At 39.7% G+C, this 20,362-nt stretch overlaps 2 protein-coding genes across 2 annotated transcripts; both read right to left on the bottom strand.

Moving 5' to 3' along the window:
- Positions 1-46: 46 nt before the first annotated feature.
- Positions 47-9,224, bottom strand: LOC135088699 (serine/threonine-protein phosphatase 6 catalytic subunit-like). The gene is given in 10 exon segments (XM_063983658.1): positions 47-971; positions 1,922-2,083; positions 3,010-3,115; positions 4,234-4,315; positions 4,997-5,037; positions 5,039-5,116; positions 5,118-5,204; positions 5,940-6,011; positions 6,013-6,036; positions 9,154-9,224. Coding segments are annotated over 10 exon segments (912 nt in total). The 5' UTR covers positions 9,223-9,224; the 3' UTR covers positions 47-780.
- Positions 9,225-10,045: 821 nt separating this feature from the next.
- On the bottom strand, positions 10,046-20,221 carry LOC135088698 (uncharacterized). Its single transcript, XM_063983657.1, has 12 exons — positions 20,008-20,221; positions 19,220-19,420; positions 18,434-18,740; positions 17,749-17,917; positions 16,871-17,050; positions 16,250-16,495; positions 15,776-15,930; positions 14,242-14,431; positions 13,494-13,600; positions 12,404-12,645; positions 11,923-12,037; positions 10,046-11,188 (listed from the first exon to the last, which is right to left on the bottom strand). The coding sequence occupies exons 2-12, from the start codon at positions 19,383-19,385 to the stop codon at positions 10,981-10,983; spliced, it is 2,085 nt and encodes a 694-aa protein (XP_063839727.1). The 5' UTR covers positions 19,386-19,420; positions 20,008-20,221; the 3' UTR covers positions 10,046-10,980.
- Between the last annotated feature and the right edge of the window lie 141 nt (positions 20,222-20,362).

Here is a 20,362-nt window from a genome sequence, read left to right as displayed (position 1 = left end):
CCTTAACTGGGATGCTGCTCAACAGTATTATTATAAGTTTAAGTTCTTATTTTCTCACCCGAGCACCAAGGCACAAGACCTCCGCTTTCGTGAGATGCCTGGAACATATGCAAGTCTCAGGAGCTGTTGTGAAAGACCCTTGTTGCTTGAACTTTCAGGATTGAGAGGTTTCCCCGGCAAATAATATCACAAACGGAGGCGGTCCATCGCGCGGAATGAGGCAAAGTTGCGTGTTCTGTTATGGCAACGGTTTTACAAGGATTTTTTTTTATTTTGTTCTTTTTTTCCACCTTGCATGGACATTGTGTGATATGAAAGTCCAGCAGAACCTTGACCACTTGTGTAAACATCATGCTAGTATTTATGAGTATATGTTTACTCTGTTTTTACGACATGTTCAATGCAGCACACGACAAGACAATAAGACACTGCACGGCTTACAAAGATCACCAGCAATCTTTGATTTAGAGAGTGTTTGTGTGAGTGACTGAATCAACTGAAACAAGACCACTGCTGACCACTTGGGTGTTGTGAACTGAATACCAATGTGACATCCTACAATCAAGGTTCTGCAGCACACCACTCGCTGACGGGCGGCGTGCGAACGTAAAGAGACACGCACAACAATTCAACCAAGACATGATAAATTTCTCAAAACAATCCTCATCATCACTTCACCAGTGGAACCCCCATCCACATACCCGTTCGTTCACAGAGGCAGGATGAAAACACCGTCAAGAAATATACACAACTTACAGTGGTTATTGCCTTGCAGCTCATTCAGAGGAAGTACGGTGTGGTGTGGACCGGGGGAATGACTCTCTTGTCGTCTGGCACGGCATCGAACAGCTTGGCTTGCTTCTCGGTGGTGGAGGTGAAGCACAGGATGGAAGCCACGTTGCCAGCTCTGTAGCAGTAGTTCGGGGCCGACCACACCGTCACCAGCTTGCCATCAAACATGTACTTGATGCCTGAGAAAGGAGAGCTTCACTAACACCATACTCTACACTCCACACTTCTGATTTTAATATGTTCTGTACTGTTAAAAGCTTCACCAAGATCATGCTTTTCAATACTCACTCTTACTAGTTTACATATGGCCTTTACTGATGAGAGCTTCACTAAAATTATGCTTCCCACTCTTAATAATGTTAATATGCCCTTCACTGTACAATCTATCCCTAAAAGACTTGGTTTAATGAAGACAATGATCTCATAGCATATATCAAACATTCAATCTGATGCTTATAGTGATTGAAAACATTACTAAAATAATGATTCTTGCTCTTATTCCTTACAAACTTTGATATGTCCCTTATTACATATACTTTTTACTTAAGAAAATGACTCTGTACTTTATACCAAAACAAGCACTTTATTTCTGTAAGGGTTGAAGGCTTCACTAATATAATGCCTTACTCCTTGGGCAAGCAACTCCACAGTTCACAGCAATAATTACAAAAAAGAAATATAAGATAATAATTTACACCACAGAGAGAGAGAGAGAGAGAGAGAGAGAGAGAGAGAGAGATGAGAGAGAGAGAGAGAGAGAGAGAGAGAGAGAGAGAGAGAGAGAGAGAGAGAGAGAGAGAGAGAGAGAGAGAGAGAGAGAGAGAGAGAGAGAAGGAGAGAGAGAGAGAGAGAGAGAGAGAGAGAGAGAGAGAGAGAGAGAGAATCATACCGACTAAAAAGAACTCACACCACAAAACAGAAAAAAAAAATAATAATAATAAAAATGAATAAATAAATCGCACTTAAAAAACAAGAAAAAACACACTAATTCACACCAGAGATCACACATAATTAAATAAAAGACACAATACCATACCAATGACTTCTGAAATCACAATATAGACAAACATCTCAATCACCTGTTACCAGCACCAGCACCACCACCACCACCACCACCACCACCACTCACCTTCATTCACAAGCTGGTGGGCCCGACAGATGAGCCTCAGATTGTTAGTCTCGGTGAACTTCTGGGTGACAGATGCACCGAAGAGCCAGCCAGCCCCTCGCGGCGACATGGACCATGACTCAATCTCCTCAGGGTCACTCCACACCAGGTCACAGAAGGCACCTGTGGGGATCATTCCTCTTATCTGTCTCGTTATCACCACCAATGCCATCACTAGAGCTCCTGTCCCAGCTTGGCCGTTAGTTGAAGAGAATTTCAGCTTAGATGTTACTTAACCCTTTCACTGCTAGATAAATTTTCTTCTTTAACTCTTTTACTGCAATATGAAAGAATTAACAGGACCAGAAGTAATGCATTAAATTATTATAAGGATCTGCACAAAAGAAAGGGATGGAAAAGAATAGATTTTGCAATTTCTACCCATTTTAAGGATTGGAGGTGGCTGGTAGAACTAGTAAAGATGTCTAAGAGTGATTAGTAATTAAGGAAAGATGTATCAAATAGCAGTTAAAAGGTTAATACCTATAAATTTTTAGAGAGTATTTTTGTAGCTTAAAAAGACAAAATTACCTTCTGTTTTCCATCTTTTCCTCTCCTGTGCCACCATACAAACAGTCTTTACAGTGCTGGGAAGGTTAAGGAAGGACAACCATAGCAACAGAAGTGAACTGTGATCTATAAACTTTTGATTTTTCTTATTTGATTTGCTGCCAGTGCTGAGCTAACTTTATTGCTACATTATAGTATATATGTGTTGTCAGCAGCTTGCCTTGCAGCAAGTTACTCTAAAATCAAGCCTATGAGAGAAGAAGAGAAGGGTATTCATGGGAGGAAATCTTCAGCTATAATGTCATGAACTGTTCACCACTATAAGGGAAAAAATAAGGACACATAAGAAAATGATGAATATAAGACTAAAAAAATAAAAAAAATAACAACAATAATAAAGAAAGAAAAAAAATAGTAATAATAATAGAGCAAAATAAAAAGAGGAAAAAGGGGAAAAGTAGGAAAATAGCCGTGGTTAATTGATGACCAAAGAAGCACATTATGGTGAGGGTGACAACAAGCAGGCCAGACCCACTCACCTTTATGAGGAATCTCCTGGTTTCGGTTAATTGTTCTGATCTGGTCCAGGGTGTTAATCTCGGGAGACAAGCCTCCATGCACACACAGGATTTCATCGTCTATGATCTGAGGGTGACAAAGTATGGCTGTTTATTACCCGTCACCGCACAGAATTTCATCATCTGAGGATGGCTAAGTGTGGATGTTTATACTTGTCATTACACAAAGTATTTCATTATCTGGGGGTGACAAAGGGTGGCTGTTTATACCTGTCATCATACACACAGTACAGCCATCCCTCATTATCCAAGGGGAGGTTTAATACACATTAGTGAATAAAGGAAATCTCTGGAATATTAGTACCCCCCCTTAATCCTTTCACTTGTGGACAAATATTTTCCTATATATGCCTATGAAATTTTTAAACTTATGTGGGTAGTCTTTTGAATCATCCTGTGAACTAGAAAACACAAAATTAACCCTCTAGTAATTTTTCTTTTTCTTTCTGTAACAATGAAAATTTATCAAAGTGTTTGGAATGTTAGTAAAGGAAAACCATGGCTGTGAAAGGGGTTAAGGACATCCCTTGAGCCCCCAAAACCTTATTTAAGTAAAGAAAAACTGCATGTGCATGGTTACAAACATATTACTTATCAATTACCTAAAAAAAATATACAGGATAACGTGATGAACAATGGTAGGCTGCCTCTCATTGCCTCTAATGTTATTCAAATTTGTGATCAGCAGCAATCCATGTAATAATGAACTGTGGTTAATGAGGGATGGCTGTATTTCCTTATCTATGATCTGAGGGTGGCAAAGTGTGGCTGTACACACATACACTTCTTAGTTCATCATGGGTCATCCTAATCATTATCACTAATCCTTAACTGGTTCTACAACTCTACTAACTAATGGTGAACTAAGAGCAATTCTTTTTTAAATAATTTACGTTAGATTTATCCAAACAAACACACAAATTTAGCACCAAATATGTTTATCCTTTAATTTTTGACTACTGCTTTGGACACTATTCAGGGACCGGCATCTCAGTGGGCTTTTTTTTTTTTTTTTACTGGATTTTTTGTTGCCCTTGGCCAGTGTCTCTCCTACATTAAAAAAGTGATGACTACAAATGTCAATATTCATAACAGAAAGGGCAACATGTTGGGATCCGTCAAGTGATTTGGATGAGGGGCTTGTGAGTGACTAGACAGAGCAATGTACAACAGGCCAATACTTACAGCAGCTATAGTTAGGAGATCAAATACTTTGCAGCAGTATTTCCAGGCATTCACATTTCCATACTTATTCTGGCACTCATCTGTAGGATGACCAGGAGGCTTGAGTTAGCATAAGATCAGTAATATTGTTAACTTTACACTAAACAACAATGCTGATAAAAATAATAGCAAATTAATTATAACCCAGGACCTTATTTGTTGTTTTTTATTTCAGATTTTTTTGTTCATGATTCTTATAACTCCCATGAAAAAAAAGACCAGATGTTATATGTATTAAAAACAATATTACAGTTGAAATAGCAAATTTATCATAATCCAGGTGTATATAACTTGCTGTTTCTTGATGACATGATTTAAGATTTCGTGATTCTTAATACATATTCCCCCCACAAAAAAAAAAATAAAATAAATAAATAAATAAATAAAAATAGAAAAGCAAAGCAAAAGATGTTAAATATATAGAAATAACAACACTGCAGATGAAGGAGAGAGAGAGAGAGAGAGAGAGAGAGAGAGAGAGAGAGAGAGAGAGAGAGAGAGAGAGAGAGAGAGAGAGAGAGAGAGAGAGAGAGAGAGAGAGAGAGAGAGAGAGAGAGAGAGAGAGAGAGAGAGAGAGAGAGAGAGAATAAAATAAAAAATAAAAATAATCTCAAGCAAAAGTACAAAAAAAAGGGTAAAATAATAGAAAAAAAAGACAGCAATAATCTCAAACAAACCACATAAAAAAAGATACAAAAAAAAAAAAAAGAAAAAAACTCACCATAAAAATCCATAAACTTGAGTGATCTGGCGCGACTCGTGGTTTTCCCCTGAGGAGTGTAATCTTGTGGGGCCACTTCACCTTGAGTGTGAGGAGGCGGGTGAGTGTCTCCAGGCTGTAGTAAACCCCTGTCCACGAAATCACCCATGAAGATATAATTCGTGTCCGGCACCTGACCTCCCGTCCTGAACAGCTCCTCCAGGTCGTAAAACTGTTGGTAGGAGGAAGAGGAAGAGGGGTCAGACAGGAAACCTACAATAAGGGAAGGTGCAAGAATCCACTAGGCCTACACATAGCACTTCCTGTGAATAATAGAAGAGGAACAAGGATGTGAGGGAGAGATTTGTGTGTGTGCGTGAAGAAGAGGAGAATGTGAGAGGTGCATTGGTGTGTGAGGAAGTATGTGTGGGTGGTGGTTTGTGAGGGTTGTGACAGAACAGAAGAGAGAGGAAGGGAGGGTGATGTTTGAGGTACATTAGTGTGAGAAGAAGGAAGTGTTATTAACTGGGGAGGAGTTATGGGAGAGAACAAAAGGAAAGGAAGTAAAGGATAACAGAGATGGATTGGTGTGGCAGATCAGTGGCAGATAGTGAGAGGAATTAAGAGAGAGAATAGAATGATGTGGTAAAGAGAGGAGAGTGTGAGAGGAAGGTGTGTGAGAGATGGATTGGTGTGGGTTAAAGGGAGAGTTGTGAGAGTAAATGATGGAATAACTTAATTCTTTACTCTGAATGAATATGAAAAGAGACAAGAGTTGTGAGGAAAGAAGAAACATAATATCCTGATAAAATGATGATAATGATGAGAGAGAGAGAGAGAGAGAGAGAGAGAGAGAGAGAGAGAGAGAGAGAGAGAGAGAGAGAGAGAGAGAGAGAGAGAAGAGAGAGAGAGAGAGAGAGAGAGAGAGAGAGAGAGAGAGAGAGAGAGAGAGAGAGAGAGAACTTACCTGGCCATGGATGTCCCCGCAAACAGTAACTGGACTTGACACAGGCTGGATGTTGCCTTCCTCTAATAGTAAACTCACATACTGACTCACACAGTCTCTGCAATGCAACAAAGTGACCATGACAAATGTATCCTGCTAAAATGAATACCAAATCACACTCAAGAAAAAGGAAATCTAAAATCTAAAAACTTGGAGATGAGATAAGAGCCTTGCTGAACCAAATGTGAAATTACACTTAGGAAAACTTATTGAAAACTTGGTGATGACAAATGTGCCTTGCTAAACTGAATGCTGAATACTTTTAAGAAAGAAAATACACATCCAAAACCAAGTCCATTACAGAAATCTCTCAATTATCCACCTTTCTATTATCCACTGTGTCACGTCATCAAGTGCCTACAATTCAGCTGTATCAAAACACTAGTCGCCCTTGTGATACATTTTTTTCCCCAGTTTTACGTCTAGTTTCCCTAGTCTATCAGGGCCATGACAGTGCCTCATGACAAAGGACTTGGGATTTGATATTTGGGAACTGTTACCCCCTTCCTACCCTCAGACTGTGGCCAGGATTTGAACCTGAGCACCTGAGGACCACCTTGGCCCCCAAAGTGCATGGTCCCCACAGTACTACAGCAGTCCTTTGTGATACATTATCTGGCAAAAATTCTGGTTCTTATTTTGACACAAGCTGCACTACATGTCTTTTCACAGGATAACATGGTGTGCATTCAGCTCATAAACAAAAAATTAGGGGAACTGCCTTAATCATGGTCCCAGGTTAGCCATACTTCTCTGTCCATTATTATCATCACCCCGTACATACTTACATCATTTTCAATAGTTAAGTTACGTTTGTGAGCTGGAGGAGCCTAGGGGGATAAGGATACATTTTCCTGCTTGCAATTAATATTATGTGGCAACGTCTCGGCTGCTATGTGCCGGATAACAGAGATTACAGGACATACATACATACATACAACTAACTAAGCAGCCTTAAAAATGGTCTTATTTATGGTCAAGAAGAAAGCAATATGCATTCCCCAAGTATCGCACAATATCATTTTCATTAACTACAACCTTGGCAATCCCAGTTCTTAGTTTCTTCCTGTTTTGAAAAGGTTCGGAATTTTGCCGAGAAATTGTCATCATATTTACTCAAAATACGTCCAGGACTTATCAGAAAGTAGTTTAGTCTTTTGAGTGAATGACATTAAGATACTGTAATGAATTCTACCACAACAAGAGTTTAGTTTGATTTCGTGGCTGGTACTGGGACACTGCTGCTTCTGTGCGAATAAATACTAAGAACCACTAAGGAAAATATTGTTTTAGTACCAGTGAGGCCAGTACAGTTATTTTAATACCAGTGAGATGAGTACACTTATTTTAAGTACCAATAAGTAAGAAATAATCTGTGAACTATTATTTAATAACATAATGGAAACAAAAATAACTCTACATAAGTTTTGAAAAAGTAGGAAAAAAGAGAATAAAGGAAACAGAAAATGGTAATATTGAAATAAAGCCAGCGTTTTTCTCCGAACTTAACACTTACTGTATCTGCGGTATTAATGGTTGCTGAGTGTAATGCAGTATGCAATATTTTCCACAAACTTAGAAATGCTTAAATAAAATTAGAAAATTGGGTGCCATGACAACGCTGAGAAGTGACGCACCCTCACATGTGATGGACAGGCGGGCACTGATCTACCCTGGCGAAGGTGCGTTTGTCTGTGCGTGCATGTCATGTCTGTTGCGCAAATGTGAAATCTGTCATAGTGAATGGTTCTTTTGTTTGAGAATGCAGCCGCTGGTCAATTAAAAATGCAGAATTAATTTAGCCAATCATAGTGTTTTATTTCATCCTGCGGAGGGTGGAGAGGCTCAATCTGAAATATTTTAGTCTGAGGGAGATGTCTGTTGGCGGTGGGTGTTGCCTTGATTATTTCCAGCGCATCGTCAGACTTTACAGATAAATAAAGTAACGACTTCACATTAATTTCTTAGCTTTGCCAGTTAGGTTAGGCTAGGCAAGTTTGGTTAGGTTAGATTAGTTTTGTTAGGTTAGGTTAGATTAGTTAGGTTAGGTTAGTTTAGTTTAGATTAATTGTTAGGTTAGATTGTTAGTTTTGTTAGGTGGTGGTGGTGGTGGTGGTAACAGGCAAGTGGCAGCCAGTCCTCTTGGTGGGAACATTGTGAGTATTTACTACTGTGTTACTTATTTGTGAGAATGAAACTATTCTTTTTTTTTCTTTTTCTGGTAGATTTCAGTCAGTCTTGTATTAATCTGCTTTTTGTTTTTTACCACAAAACATTAGTTTCTGATGGGGCGGTGAGGAGGGGAGATTAAAAAAAAAAAAAAAAAACTAATGATTTGCGGGAAAAACAATATCCATATTAATTCAAAACAGACCGAAAACTACAAGAAAAAAAAAAAAAAGAAAACTGTCCGGTAGCTTTACCTTAAATATTCCCCAAGAAAATAATAACAGAAACCAATGAAAAGTGAACAAATGCCAAGACAAAGACTCAAACAGCAACACAACCAGGGAGAGCCACTGAGCAGTCCACTCCCCTGACTCACAACTGAACTGAACCAAGAAAGGAAAGTAGGTGATTAAACTAAATATCAACAAGGAAACTATTATTACTCTAGCACCAATAAGTAAACACCAGAAGGATACGCACCAGTGATTTAGTGCCATTAAAGCTGGTACAGTAGGAAAAAAAAAATATGTACCACTGAGGCAAGTACAATTATATTAGTACCAGTAAGCCAATTATTAAATGTTATTGTATCTAGCCATGAACCAGCATAAAATTCAACATATCCCAGACACACACCAATATAAACCATATGTTCATAAACACATCACGGGATTACAACTGCCAAGCCTGTAATGCCTGAGTGAGCACCGTATTATGCAAGCTCACAGGAAACACACACACGAACACACACCTTAGTACTACCAGACCGACCATACCCCACACAGTACCAGGGGTCATATAGCTCCTTATTCAGCACACAAGACACCCTGGTATCCTCGTCAATCACAAATACAAGGAAAGCATAAGGCGAAGTACAAGGCTGCCTAGAAAATCGCCTATTAGTTTTCCTCGTATTTCAGCCTTTCAGCAGCCTCGATTTGCTATTACTTGTAATTTTTGGATAGTTTTTTTCATGTGTTGTTATCTCCCGGTGGTTGTTTCTCACCTTAAGGTCGTTTTCTGGGAGATACTTGCACTCTTTGGCCACCTCGATCCACTTGTCAACGTCCGCCATTTTTGTTTGTGCTGAAGGGGCCACGGCCCTAGTCAATGTTCCGGCCATGAGATTTTTGGAGTGTTTCACTTCTTTTTGTACCTTAAATGTAAGGTACATTGTTTTTGTTTTTTTATGCATGTAATTTTAGTTTGAATATTTATGTTTTTATTTATTTTTAGGGGCTACGAGTTAGCAGTAAAAAAAAAAAAATATCATGTCTATTCAAAATAAAAATTAAAGCTTTGCTATTTTTTTTTTATTCATAGGGGATACGAATCAGTAATTAATAGGAAACATTATTCAAATTAAGATATATCATTTGTTTAAGAGTATAATCTTGACTGACATGCTCATTCTTTATCTTTTTACTATACGATTTACCATTAAAAATACTTTTCATCGCCTGATTTATTTATTTCTGCTGTGTGGTGAAGTCCGTGACATTTACCTGCTTTCTCAATTAATGAGACAGCACACCTCATTTATTGGCACAAATAAAAGTTCTTTCACTTTTATTACATTAGAGTGCTTCATTTATCGATTTATTGAATTTTGTATCTAACGCTGATATTCCTATATATTTTCAAATGTTAGCAAATTTGTATCTCATATTTCATAAGAAGCTTGCACCAAAAGCCTATAGCAATTAAATTAATTAATTACTACTTTATCCACAACTTTTACTTTATCACCCGTGTACGCACCGAATAAAATAAATAAGTAAATCTGTGTATATAGTTTTCAAGATGAATTAATTTTAGGTAACTTGCATATAAAATTCCAACTACAAGCATTCATCTGTTTGCTCAAGTCATGAGGGTAAAAAAGGGACGGCAAGATATAAAACAATTAATTTAATCTGACTGTAACTTCTGTAAACAAAGCCTATATTTACAAGTACACCACTGTCTCTTCATAGCAGGGCTGGCTTGTGAATGGCACAGCTCAACCACCTAAACATGGGATGAGAGAGAGAGAGAGAGAGAGAGAGAGAGAGAGAGAGAGAGAGAGAGAGAGAGAGAGAGAGAGAGAGAGAGAGATGAAAAAGAATCACATAAAAAAAAAAAAAAACTTGGAGAGGGAATATATGTAATGAAAGACCTTGTAAGAACAGAAAATGGGAATGAGAGAAAGAAAACTAGAGGAATTATAAAAAGCATAGGAATAAGAACAGCAGAAGACGAGTACAAGTAATGAAAAGCCTCATCTCCTCTCACACATCTTCTACAGGAGGGAAAGAAAGAGATGAAAAAAACTAGAATAATGAGAAAGAAAACAAGGCAATATCACATCTAATGAAGAACTTTGAAGAAGAGTAGAAGTGATAGAAGTAAGAGGAGTTTGGTCAAGTTAACAGGAACACCATGAGTAAAAAAAATAAAAATAAAAAATAAATAAATAAAATGAAATCAATAAATCAATCAATAAATAAAATAATAATAGATAAAAGTAATAATAAGAAAAAGAATAAGACAGAAAACATACAAGACAAAACTTAAAAGAAGAGTATAAATGATAAAAAAAAAAAAAAAAACGTAAGGAAAATCTTGAAGGATATGAGAGAGAGAAAACAAAACAGACAAAACTTAGAAGAGTAGTAGTAAATTGATAAAAAAAAAACATGAGTAAAAGAAAAAAAAAGTTAGAATGAAGAAAGAGAGAACAAAAAATACATAACAAAACCACAACTAATGAAAAAAAAAATTGAAAGAACATACAAAAAAAAAAAAAAAAAAAAAAAAAAAAAAAAAAAAAAGCTTATCTCTCCTCCCTTCCTTAGCTGAGAGAGACACCAGCATCCACCAACTCTCTCTTCACATACAGGATCTTCTCCTCATCATGGTGCTGAAAGATGACCAGCTGTAGCAGAGGCAGCACCTTGAAGCCACCCGCCTCCAGCACCTTCTTCCGCAGCCGCTCGAGGCCCTTCAGCACTCCCGAGGGCCTGAAGGTTCCCGATGACCCAATGTCCATGATGGCTATTCTGAAGGGGTGCTCTGGGTTAGGTTGGGTAAGATTTATTTATTTTTCTTTAATGCAACAGGCCCTATGAGAGAGAGAGAGAGAGAGAGAGAGAGAGAGAGAGAGAGAGAGAGAGAGAGAGAGAGAGAGAGAGAGAGAGAGAGAGAGAGAGAGAGAGAGAGAGAGAGAGAGAGAGAGAGAGAGAGAGAGAGAGAGAGAGAGAGAGAGATTTTTAAAATAGGTACTACTACTACTACAACTACTACTACTACTACTACTACTACTACTACTACTACTACCACCACCACCACCACCAGTAACATATATCATAATAACAACCACAACAACCTCAATGTTTCTCATGCTATAAAACTTTTCATTCACTTATTTTGGCAGTAAAAAAAAATAAATAAAATAAATAAATAAATAAATAAATAAATAAATAAATAAATAAATAAATAATAAATAAATAAATATAGTAAATAAAAAATAACAATAACAACTAATAAATACAACATAAATAATAAGCATACACATATCAATACAAAACAAATAAGCATGTAAACAAAAACAAAAAACACAGTAATCAGCCCATCAGCCCATCCCTCAGACTTCTCAATTCCTCTCTCTAGATTAACTTTAGTGTCAGTTTTAAGCTTCCCCACCAAACCCATTGTATATTATCAGTAACAATTGCCATATTAATAAACCATTTATTATTATTATTATTACCAACACCTGCTGCCCTTCACTCACTTGGTGGCGCTGGCAGGCAGGTCCAGGGAGGTGACACAGGGGTTCTTAATGATCAGGTCCTTGGCACTGGTCAGCTTGATGGGCACTCCCTCTGGGTCCAGCACTAGTAGGTGGTCTGACATGCACGGGAGAGAGGTAAATGTGGTACCTGGTATATTCATAATTGATCATAAGGATGAATTTGATTAGCTAAACACTTACACACACACAAACACACACTGTAGTGGTTTGACAAAATATGTAAACAAAATATAGCAGTTTCTTATAAAATGGTGAATAAAAACAGAATCAGAACAAGAACATTTTGTCCAGAAAAAGAATAAATGCATAAAATTAATATTAAGAGTGCTAACAACTCTCTCACTAGTAAGAATGAAAGTAGAAAGTATCGATAAACACATGACACTTAATCAAAAGGATCAGAATTTGCTATACAACAAAAATATTAAAAGAAATTAAATACAAACACACACACACATACCTATGTATATTCCACCCTCAGTCACTACCCCAGATATGAGGTGGCTTGGATTGGGCAGGATCTGGTGCAGCATGGCCTTGAGGGAGGACCTGGTGGGGTGCTGGCTGGCCCTCAGCTTCCTGCCAGGCTCCAGGAAGGCCTCAGGGACCCTGTGTGGGGACTGCACCACCTCTCCCAGGGCCTGGTCCACATCCACCAGCTTGCAGTGGTTCTTGCTGTCCTTGGGGTACTTTGACATGAACCTGGGAATGATTGTGACTGATACAGAAATGTTGGCAAAAAGGCACACAAAAAAATGCTAGTAGAAGCTTGCTAAGTTACTGCTTCCAAAACACTAAAAGATACATACATACATATACCAAGGCTGTTTCCACCAACAAGAGTATCGAAGACATGGCATAGAACTTTCACATTCACACTCATTCACACCACTCTCATCCCCATGGCTCCCAACAGAGAAGAGAAAGTACTCCTGCCCTCACTTTACAGGGATCAGTCACACAGCTTTGGCCTTGCTCCTGACTAAAACTGTTCAAGCTGTCCAGGACTAAAAGGTAAAATACTACAACTACCTGGAAAGATATTCATGAGACCCTGAATGAAGTCTTTGGGGCAGTTCCACAGTCCAACCAAACAAAAAACCCCTCTTATTTGTTTGGAAGCTTACCAATATAGGAAATGTTTTGGCTGGATAGCTTACAAAAGGACTGGAACTGGCCCTATTGCCTTACCAGTTACAACTTTTGGTACGCTCCCAAACAAAGAGCAACGGCCAAAGTTGACTGTGGAACTTGATCACCCCAACACACTTTTGTTGGTTAGCTAGCAAACGAAAATGGATGACTGTGAAACCTGCTCTTTGATGTACCTGTCACAAAATGCTTATCATCACATGGAGGAGGATGAGGCTGATGTGCACTACAGGGAGTCACATTCATCACATATTACTGCATGCATTTCAATGGAAGCATTCACACTGGCACTCACGGTCCCCATTGATGTATGTAATAATATGTGACTAGACCGTGACTTGAGCATGACTGTCCCTGTAGTGTGCATTGGCCCTAAGGGTGTAGGACAAGGCACTCACAGGCTGAGGACATCTGGGGAGGTGAGGATCTGCACCAGCTGTGGGTGGTAGTACTCAGCACTCAGGAGTTCTATGGCCACCAACAGCAGAGGCTTCTTGTAGTAGTCCTGAGAAACAAGACACAATATCTTCACTCATCAACACCATTTTTATTTTTCCCATAACAAAACAGAACAATTGATGTGCTGGAGTAAAATGTCTCCCTACCATGATGTTCTTCTCTGCCAGGGGAAGGTTTGACCGTTTTTTTGCTTTTGACAGTGATTTTGTAATTATGATTGTAAACCAAGTACACCAGTATATTTGTTCAGTGAAACAATCCAGCATTAAAAAAATAAAATAAAATAAACAAAAGGGATTATATTGTCATTTGCATTGAAAGATTTAAAGAGACTAAGCATTAAGCACCAAGACACCACCAGCCACTTACATTACCCAAATAAATAGGGTCACATTATCATCTGCAGGCAAAAATCTTAAAACACGACATTATACAACAAAACACCAAAAGCAACTTACAACAGCCAAACACAAGAGATCATATAACCATTAGCAGCCAAAGATTTAAGGCACTACCAGTAACTTATAAATAAGAGACCACATTATAATCACTACACAAAGACTTACAAACATGACATTACACTACAAAACACCCCTAGGAACTCACATTACCCAAACACAAAACACAAAAGGTCATATCACTCTGTCAGAGATTTCAAGACAGCACAAGACCTCACCATTGACTTACAGAATTCAGCAGGAGGGATTTGTGGGTCATCATAACATCCAGCACAGCCTTGAGGTCTTGGCGGGGCAGTGGCGTGGCTGTGACGGCCAAGAGCAGTGATATCATCCCCACCCTGGCGTGTGGTATGTCCTGTGGCTGTGACAACATGAGCTTCACTGTGTACTGCACCAGCTCCTCTGACACATAATTCTGTGTGGAGAAAAGGATGCTCTGTTTCTGTCTGCTGGTAATGTTGTGTGCAGACAGGGAGACAGAGACAGAGACAGAGAGAGAGAGAGAGAGAGAGAGAGAGAGAGAGAGAGAGAGAGAGAGAGAGAGAGAGAGAGAGAGAGAGAGAGAGAGAGAGAGAGAGAGAGAGAGAGAGAGAGAGAGAGAGAGAGAGAGAGAGAGAGAGAGAGAGAGAGAGAGAGAGAGAGAGAGAGAGAGAGAGAGAGAGAGAGAGAGAGAGAGAGAGAGAGAGAGAGAGAGAGAGAGAGAGAGAGAGAGAGAGAGAGAGAGAGAGAGAGAGAGAGAGAGAGAGAGAGAGAGAGAGAGAGAGAGAGAGAGAGAGAGAGAGAGAGAGAGAGAGAGAGAGAGAGAGAGAGAGAGAGAGAGAGAGAGAGAGAGAGAGAGAGAGAGAGAGAGAGAGAGAGAGAGAGAGAGAGAGAGAGAGAGAGAGAGAGAGAGAGAGAGAGAGAGAGAGAGAGAGAGAGAGAGAGAGAGAGAGAGAGAGAGAGAGAGAGAGAGAGAGAGAGAGAGAGAGAGAGAGAGAGAGAGAGAGAGAGAGAGAGAGAGAGAGAGAGAGAGAGAGAGAGAGAGAGAGAGAGAGAGAGAGAGAGAGAGAGAGAGAGAGAGAGAGAGAGAGAGAGAGAGAAAGGTAAAGGGCCATTCTTTCTGTGTCTGTCTGTTGATAAAGATTGTGCAGCATAGATGGACACAAGAAAGAGATAAGGACAGATAGATAAACAACCCAACGTAAAATAAATACACCACAAACGCACAAGGAAGGAATATAATGACACTTAACAGGGAAAAACTTAAATATGTGCAGAATTAGTTTTCCAAATAGAGAGACAGATCAGTGAAATGCAGTGCTCAAGACAGTAGTGTGTTCAGATGGTAAAGATACACTTAAACAAAATACAATAATTTGGTAATTTAAAGACAGGAAATTATTAATCTGCCTGGCCTGTGAAGTTTTACACACACACACACACACACACACACACACACACACACAACAATCATCACTAATATGACCCAGTAAGAAATTATACCAAAAAGGTGAATAAAAATGTGAGGATACATATTTTTCTCACACCAATAGAATAAATTAAGTGAGAAAATTGTGTGTGCAAAGAGCCTTCATAGCTTTAAATATAAATATGACAAATTAATTTTAAACAATGGGACATTACAAGCTTGAATCAATCCTGTAAAAAAATAAAATTAGGTCAGAACACACACACACACACACACACACACACACACACACACACACACACACACACACACACACACACACACACACACACACACACACACACACACACACATTTTGGACATCTTCGTGATGGTGTGTGCTGCCTTCACAAAGGAGAGGGAGTGGCGGCACACATAGGAGGCTGCCGCTTGCAGGAACCTCTCGTTGTAGCAGCTTCTGTCACCAAACTCATGGCCCAGACACAGCTTGGTCAGGGTTGACTCCATCTGTGGGAGCACCAAGAGGGGACGATCATAACTGGTTGTCTAGGATGTTCACCTTTACAAATTTAATGACTGAGTAGAATATTTACCTTTACAAATTTAATGGTTACCTAGAATGTTTACCTTTACAAATTCCCAGTTATAAATAAAACCACTTCCTTGATTTATGGATGCTAGACTTAAAATTATGAATAAAAGTTTAATAATTTGGTGTAAAAACTAATGAAAACAGCTGTTAAAAAAACTCCTCTATCTCTGCAAAACTAAGGCATTATAAACACACAGGCAACCCTCTCTCTCTCTCCCTCCTTCTCCCTCTCACCTGCTGGGAAGAGAGAGAGTCCATATCCTTCACCATAGTCTCCAGGCACTCCTTCATGATCACTTCCCTAGTCAGCTGCTCCTCCTGGGTCAGCAATCTCCTCTGTAGATGTGGCGAGGACACTTTAGTCAGCGTCCACACCAAACTCATAGCCAGGATTGTGTTCTGCACGCTGCCCCGCCTGTACATCTCTTGCAGAATGATGCCCAGACCGTTCACCTTCCCCTGGCAGCAGATGGTGAATGCCTGCAGGAAGGAGTGAAGGTAGTAATGGTGGTGGTGGTGGTGGTGACACAGAGGAAGATTTAAAGATTTCTCAAGTTCCTTAATTCTTGTGTTTATGAGTGTCTTGAGTATTTTAAGTGTGAAAAATTAAGGGAAAAGTCAACTGGGTTTGAGAGAGAGAGAGAGAGAGAGAGAGAGAGAGAGAGAGAGAGAGAGAGAGAGAGAGAGAGAGAGAGAGAGAGAGAGAGAGAGAGAGAGAGAGAGAGAGAGAGAGAGAGAGAGAGAGAGAGAGAGAGAGAGAGAGAGAGAGAGAGAGAGAGAGAGAGAGAGAGAGAGAGAGAGAGAGAGAGAGAGAGAGAGAGAGAGAGAGAGAGACACACACACACACACACAGACCTGGGACAAGCAGGAAAAGGCGAGGTCCTTGAGGAATGTTGAGGGAAGGGTGTTGCTGAGAAGGATGGGGATGGCAGTGAGCAGGGCCTCTGACAGTGGTGTGGTGCTCATCTTCTTCAGCAGAAAGTTCAGGAAGATAAGTTGCTTCAGGGACAAATCATGAATCTGGTGCTTCAACATCTGTGACATAGAAAATAGAGAAATGGGGTTGTAGAGTAAGTTTTCATATTCCCTCTGTATATACAAGAAGATTAATGAAGATAAGTGAAAGAGGAAAAGGAGAAGAAGAAGAAGAAGAAGAAGAAGAAGAAGAAGAAGAAGAAGAAGAAGAAGAAGAAGAAGAAGAAGAAGAAGAAGAAGAAGAAGAAGAAGAAGAAGAATAGGGAGAAAAGCAAGAAGAAAAAGGGGAGAAGGGGATGAAAAGAATTGGAAAGGAGTCGAAGGAGATAAAGAAAAACAAGGATGAAATGCAGGGAAGGAGGAAAGAATAAGGAAGAGATAGATAGACTCAAAATATGAGAGAAGAGGAAGAGAGTAATGAAGACAAAGAGTGGAGGACAAACAGAGATGGAAGAGGAGGTAGAGAAGGAAGAGGAAAAAATCAGAAATCATTACTAAAAAGGAATAATGTGAAAGGACAGGGGTCATTAATTTAGTGCTCCAACATCTGGGAGGTAGAAAAGAGATAGAAAATAGAGATAAGACGCTGCAAAATTCCTAGATTGAAGAATTGTTATGCCAGCCCAAAAAACAAACTAACTTACACTTAACTTCATGATCTATACCAGCTAGACAGTGCATCATAAGCAGTCAAGTTATATTTACAAATAAACAAAACTCACACTGAATGAAGACCTTACATTCCTCCACAATCTCACCTGAAGGACAACTTGGATGAGCTTTGAGTTGGCGGGAACTTCCAGGAGACCCAGGTACTTCAGGAGATTCAGCCACTCATCCCCTTCCATCCGGCGACACTGAGAGTACAGCTGGCCACACAGAATCTTGAACCCCTCACTCTGTTTTATTTGTGTCATGTCCTCTGTGCTGGGAAAGGTAACAGGCAACTAGTTCAGGTTTTCAGGTGCTCCAGGGATAGTTCTGTCGATGTATGGTGGTTGTGAGTTTGTGTGTGTATAGGTAGCCACAAGGAGTTCTAAAGCTCTCATTTTGTAGTATTTGTGCTTTGTCCTGTGCTGGGAAAGGTAATATAACTAGTTTAGGTTTTTTGATGTATGCTAGTTGTTTGTGAGCATATAGGTGGCCACAGGGAGTCTTAAAGGTCTGTGCTGGGAAAGATAAGGGATAATTATTTTAAGTTTATTGATGTATGTTGGGTGTTTGTGTGTTAATTGTTAATTGCTGTCAATGTTACTTATTGTGCCTGGGAATAATACTAAGAATGACGAATGACTATGTATGACAGTGAATGTGTATTTGTATAGCCTTGTTTTGGCTATCCAACTTTATGAGGAGTGTTCATGCTCCTCCTCCTTCTCCTATTTTCCACCATTACTATACCTAAAATCAACTCTACCGTTCTTTCTCCTATTCCTCACTCACCTACTTTTCGCAAAGTCTCCAAGCTTTTCCAGGAGTGCCAAACAGTGCCTGGTTTCCATCACGTCACTGTGCCTCTCATACACTTCAAAGGCAGCAGTGGTACTCTCACACTCCCTGATCTTCACCACCAACAGGTTACTTTCCCTCTGCCTTTGCTGGCTGGGTAATAGAAATTCTTCAGAAGTGGCTAAGCTGGAAAGGTCAGTCTGGTGCATCTTGGAGAGGGAGTCAGGAGCCATAAGGTGTTTCTCTGCCTCCTCCTCATCTGGTGCTGTGATGGAGGTGTCTGGCCCATGTGTGGTGTGCCCTGAGAAGAAGTTATTATGACTGTCTCTGGCCAAGAAATAGTTCTCTATAGTAGCAAAATTGAATGACTGATTTGTTTGTGCTAAAATAATATTCTGAGTAGGTAAAAAGAAACTTCATCAGAAAAGATAAGTGTTTGTGTTTCTGGCTGGGAAATAAGGTTCTCCCCTATATTTGTAAAATTGCATGACTGACTTATCTGTGTTTAAAAATATTCTGAGTGAAAAAAAAAAAATTTATTAGAAAAGGAAAAGCCAAGACCTGTGGGAATGACATCCATGACAAAAGACATTTATGACACTTATGACTTAATAGACCCAGCCATGTATATATAACAAATTTAAGTGTAGCATCAAACATGTACTTATATAACTAATTAAATTATTTAATTTGAATTTGAAAGAGAGTGCAATATGCTACTCAACTTCCAAACAGGACAACACTATCTGGCCAACACAATAGGTACCATGGCCCCCTCACCTGAGCAGCACCTGACAGCCCTCGCCTCCCACACTGCTATCCTGTTTAGCAAGCACCTCTTTCTTGTGGCAGTGGTGGGCCTGAGTGCCAGCTGTGTTGCCCAATGCAGTCCTCTCATGCTGAGGCTCAGTGGCCGGGCCAGGACGTGAAGGAGTGCTGGTGACATTATGCCTTGTCTCTTTTGCCTTTATTTAACTTGATCTGTTGAAGGAAAGAAATTCTGATTAGTAATTTTTTAGTAAAAGTAAAGGTTCTCTGCAACTCACAGTGCTTCACCTGAACTGCTTTATAATATCCTGCAAATGCCACATAAAGTCCCCTAACAATCTCCAAATAACCAAACAGTTTGGGAGATTTTAAATTTAAATCAAGCCTGATCTATCTAAACTCCTTACTGGACATTCAGACTGCAGGACATTCTTATTTCAGAATTTCAGATATCAAGACATTCAAGGATGAGATTTGCATGGTGAAGGAAGGAAGGAAACTGCTTACTGAATTAATACTGGGCGTGTTTGTGTGGCCACAGGCCAAACTTGTGGAACCTGAAAAATTACCACGTTAGTGCTAAAGAAAAAAAAAAAAGTAAATATTAATCAGTGGCTTCACCATGATGGCTTCGTGTAAAGAGGTCTTACAGTTCATTCTGATGAGACTTGTCTTTCTGCCGTAACTGATCCTGGTTCGAACCCCGGTCACGTTCACCTCGCCAGGTAAGCAGGCACTAGGTAACCAATCAACGAAGTTGCTCATTCAATTATTACACAGTGAGGCATCCGGTCACCAACCTTAAGTGCAGAATGATGAGCCAACAAACGGCGCCCCTGGCTGTGTTGAGGGAGGCGGTGTGGCCAGGGATCACCTCACGTGGCGCCCCTGTGTCTTGAAGGGCCAAGGAGCACTGACATGTGCTAGCAGGGGCGTACAGACCACCACCATGTCACTCAACACTAAACATCACCAGGTTTGAGGTAATGTGTACACTTTCAAGCTTGTTCTCGTCCCCGAGTGTTCCTGAGCCGGGCAATGTTTACCCAAGGCTCGTGTTGTCGTCTGACTTGTCTTGATCTTGATGTGGTGCTGGGATGTGTCTTTACAACGGCATTCTTGTGAATTTTATCCATTTCACTCTTTATTGGTGTA

The sequence above is a fragment of the Scylla paramamosain genome, chromosome 31 (genome assembly GCF_035594125.1).
Source record: "Scylla paramamosain isolate STU-SP2022 chromosome 31, ASM3559412v1, whole genome shotgun sequence".
NCBI classification, from domain to species: Eukaryota; Metazoa; Arthropoda; class Malacostraca; order Decapoda; family Portunidae; genus Scylla; species Scylla paramamosain.
This window is presented reverse-complemented; position numbering and strand designations above follow the sequence as displayed.

What these genes read in the sequence shown, in the direction of transcription:
- LOC135088698 (XM_063983657.1), bottom strand. Translation starts at nt 19,385, where the DNA reads ATGTCACCAGCACTCCTTCACGTCCTGGCCCGGCCACTGAGCCTCAGC. An exon ending in GGAGACTTTGCGAAAAGTAG is followed by an intron (nt 17,918 to 18,433) that starts GTGAGTGAGGAA and finishes TACCTTTCCCAG; the next exon opens with CACAGAGGACATGACACAAA. An exon ending in CTGCCTGCCAGCGCCACCAA is followed by an intron (nt 11,189 to 11,922) that starts GTGAGTGAAGGG and finishes GCACCCCTTCAG; the next exon opens with AATAGCCATCATGGACATTG.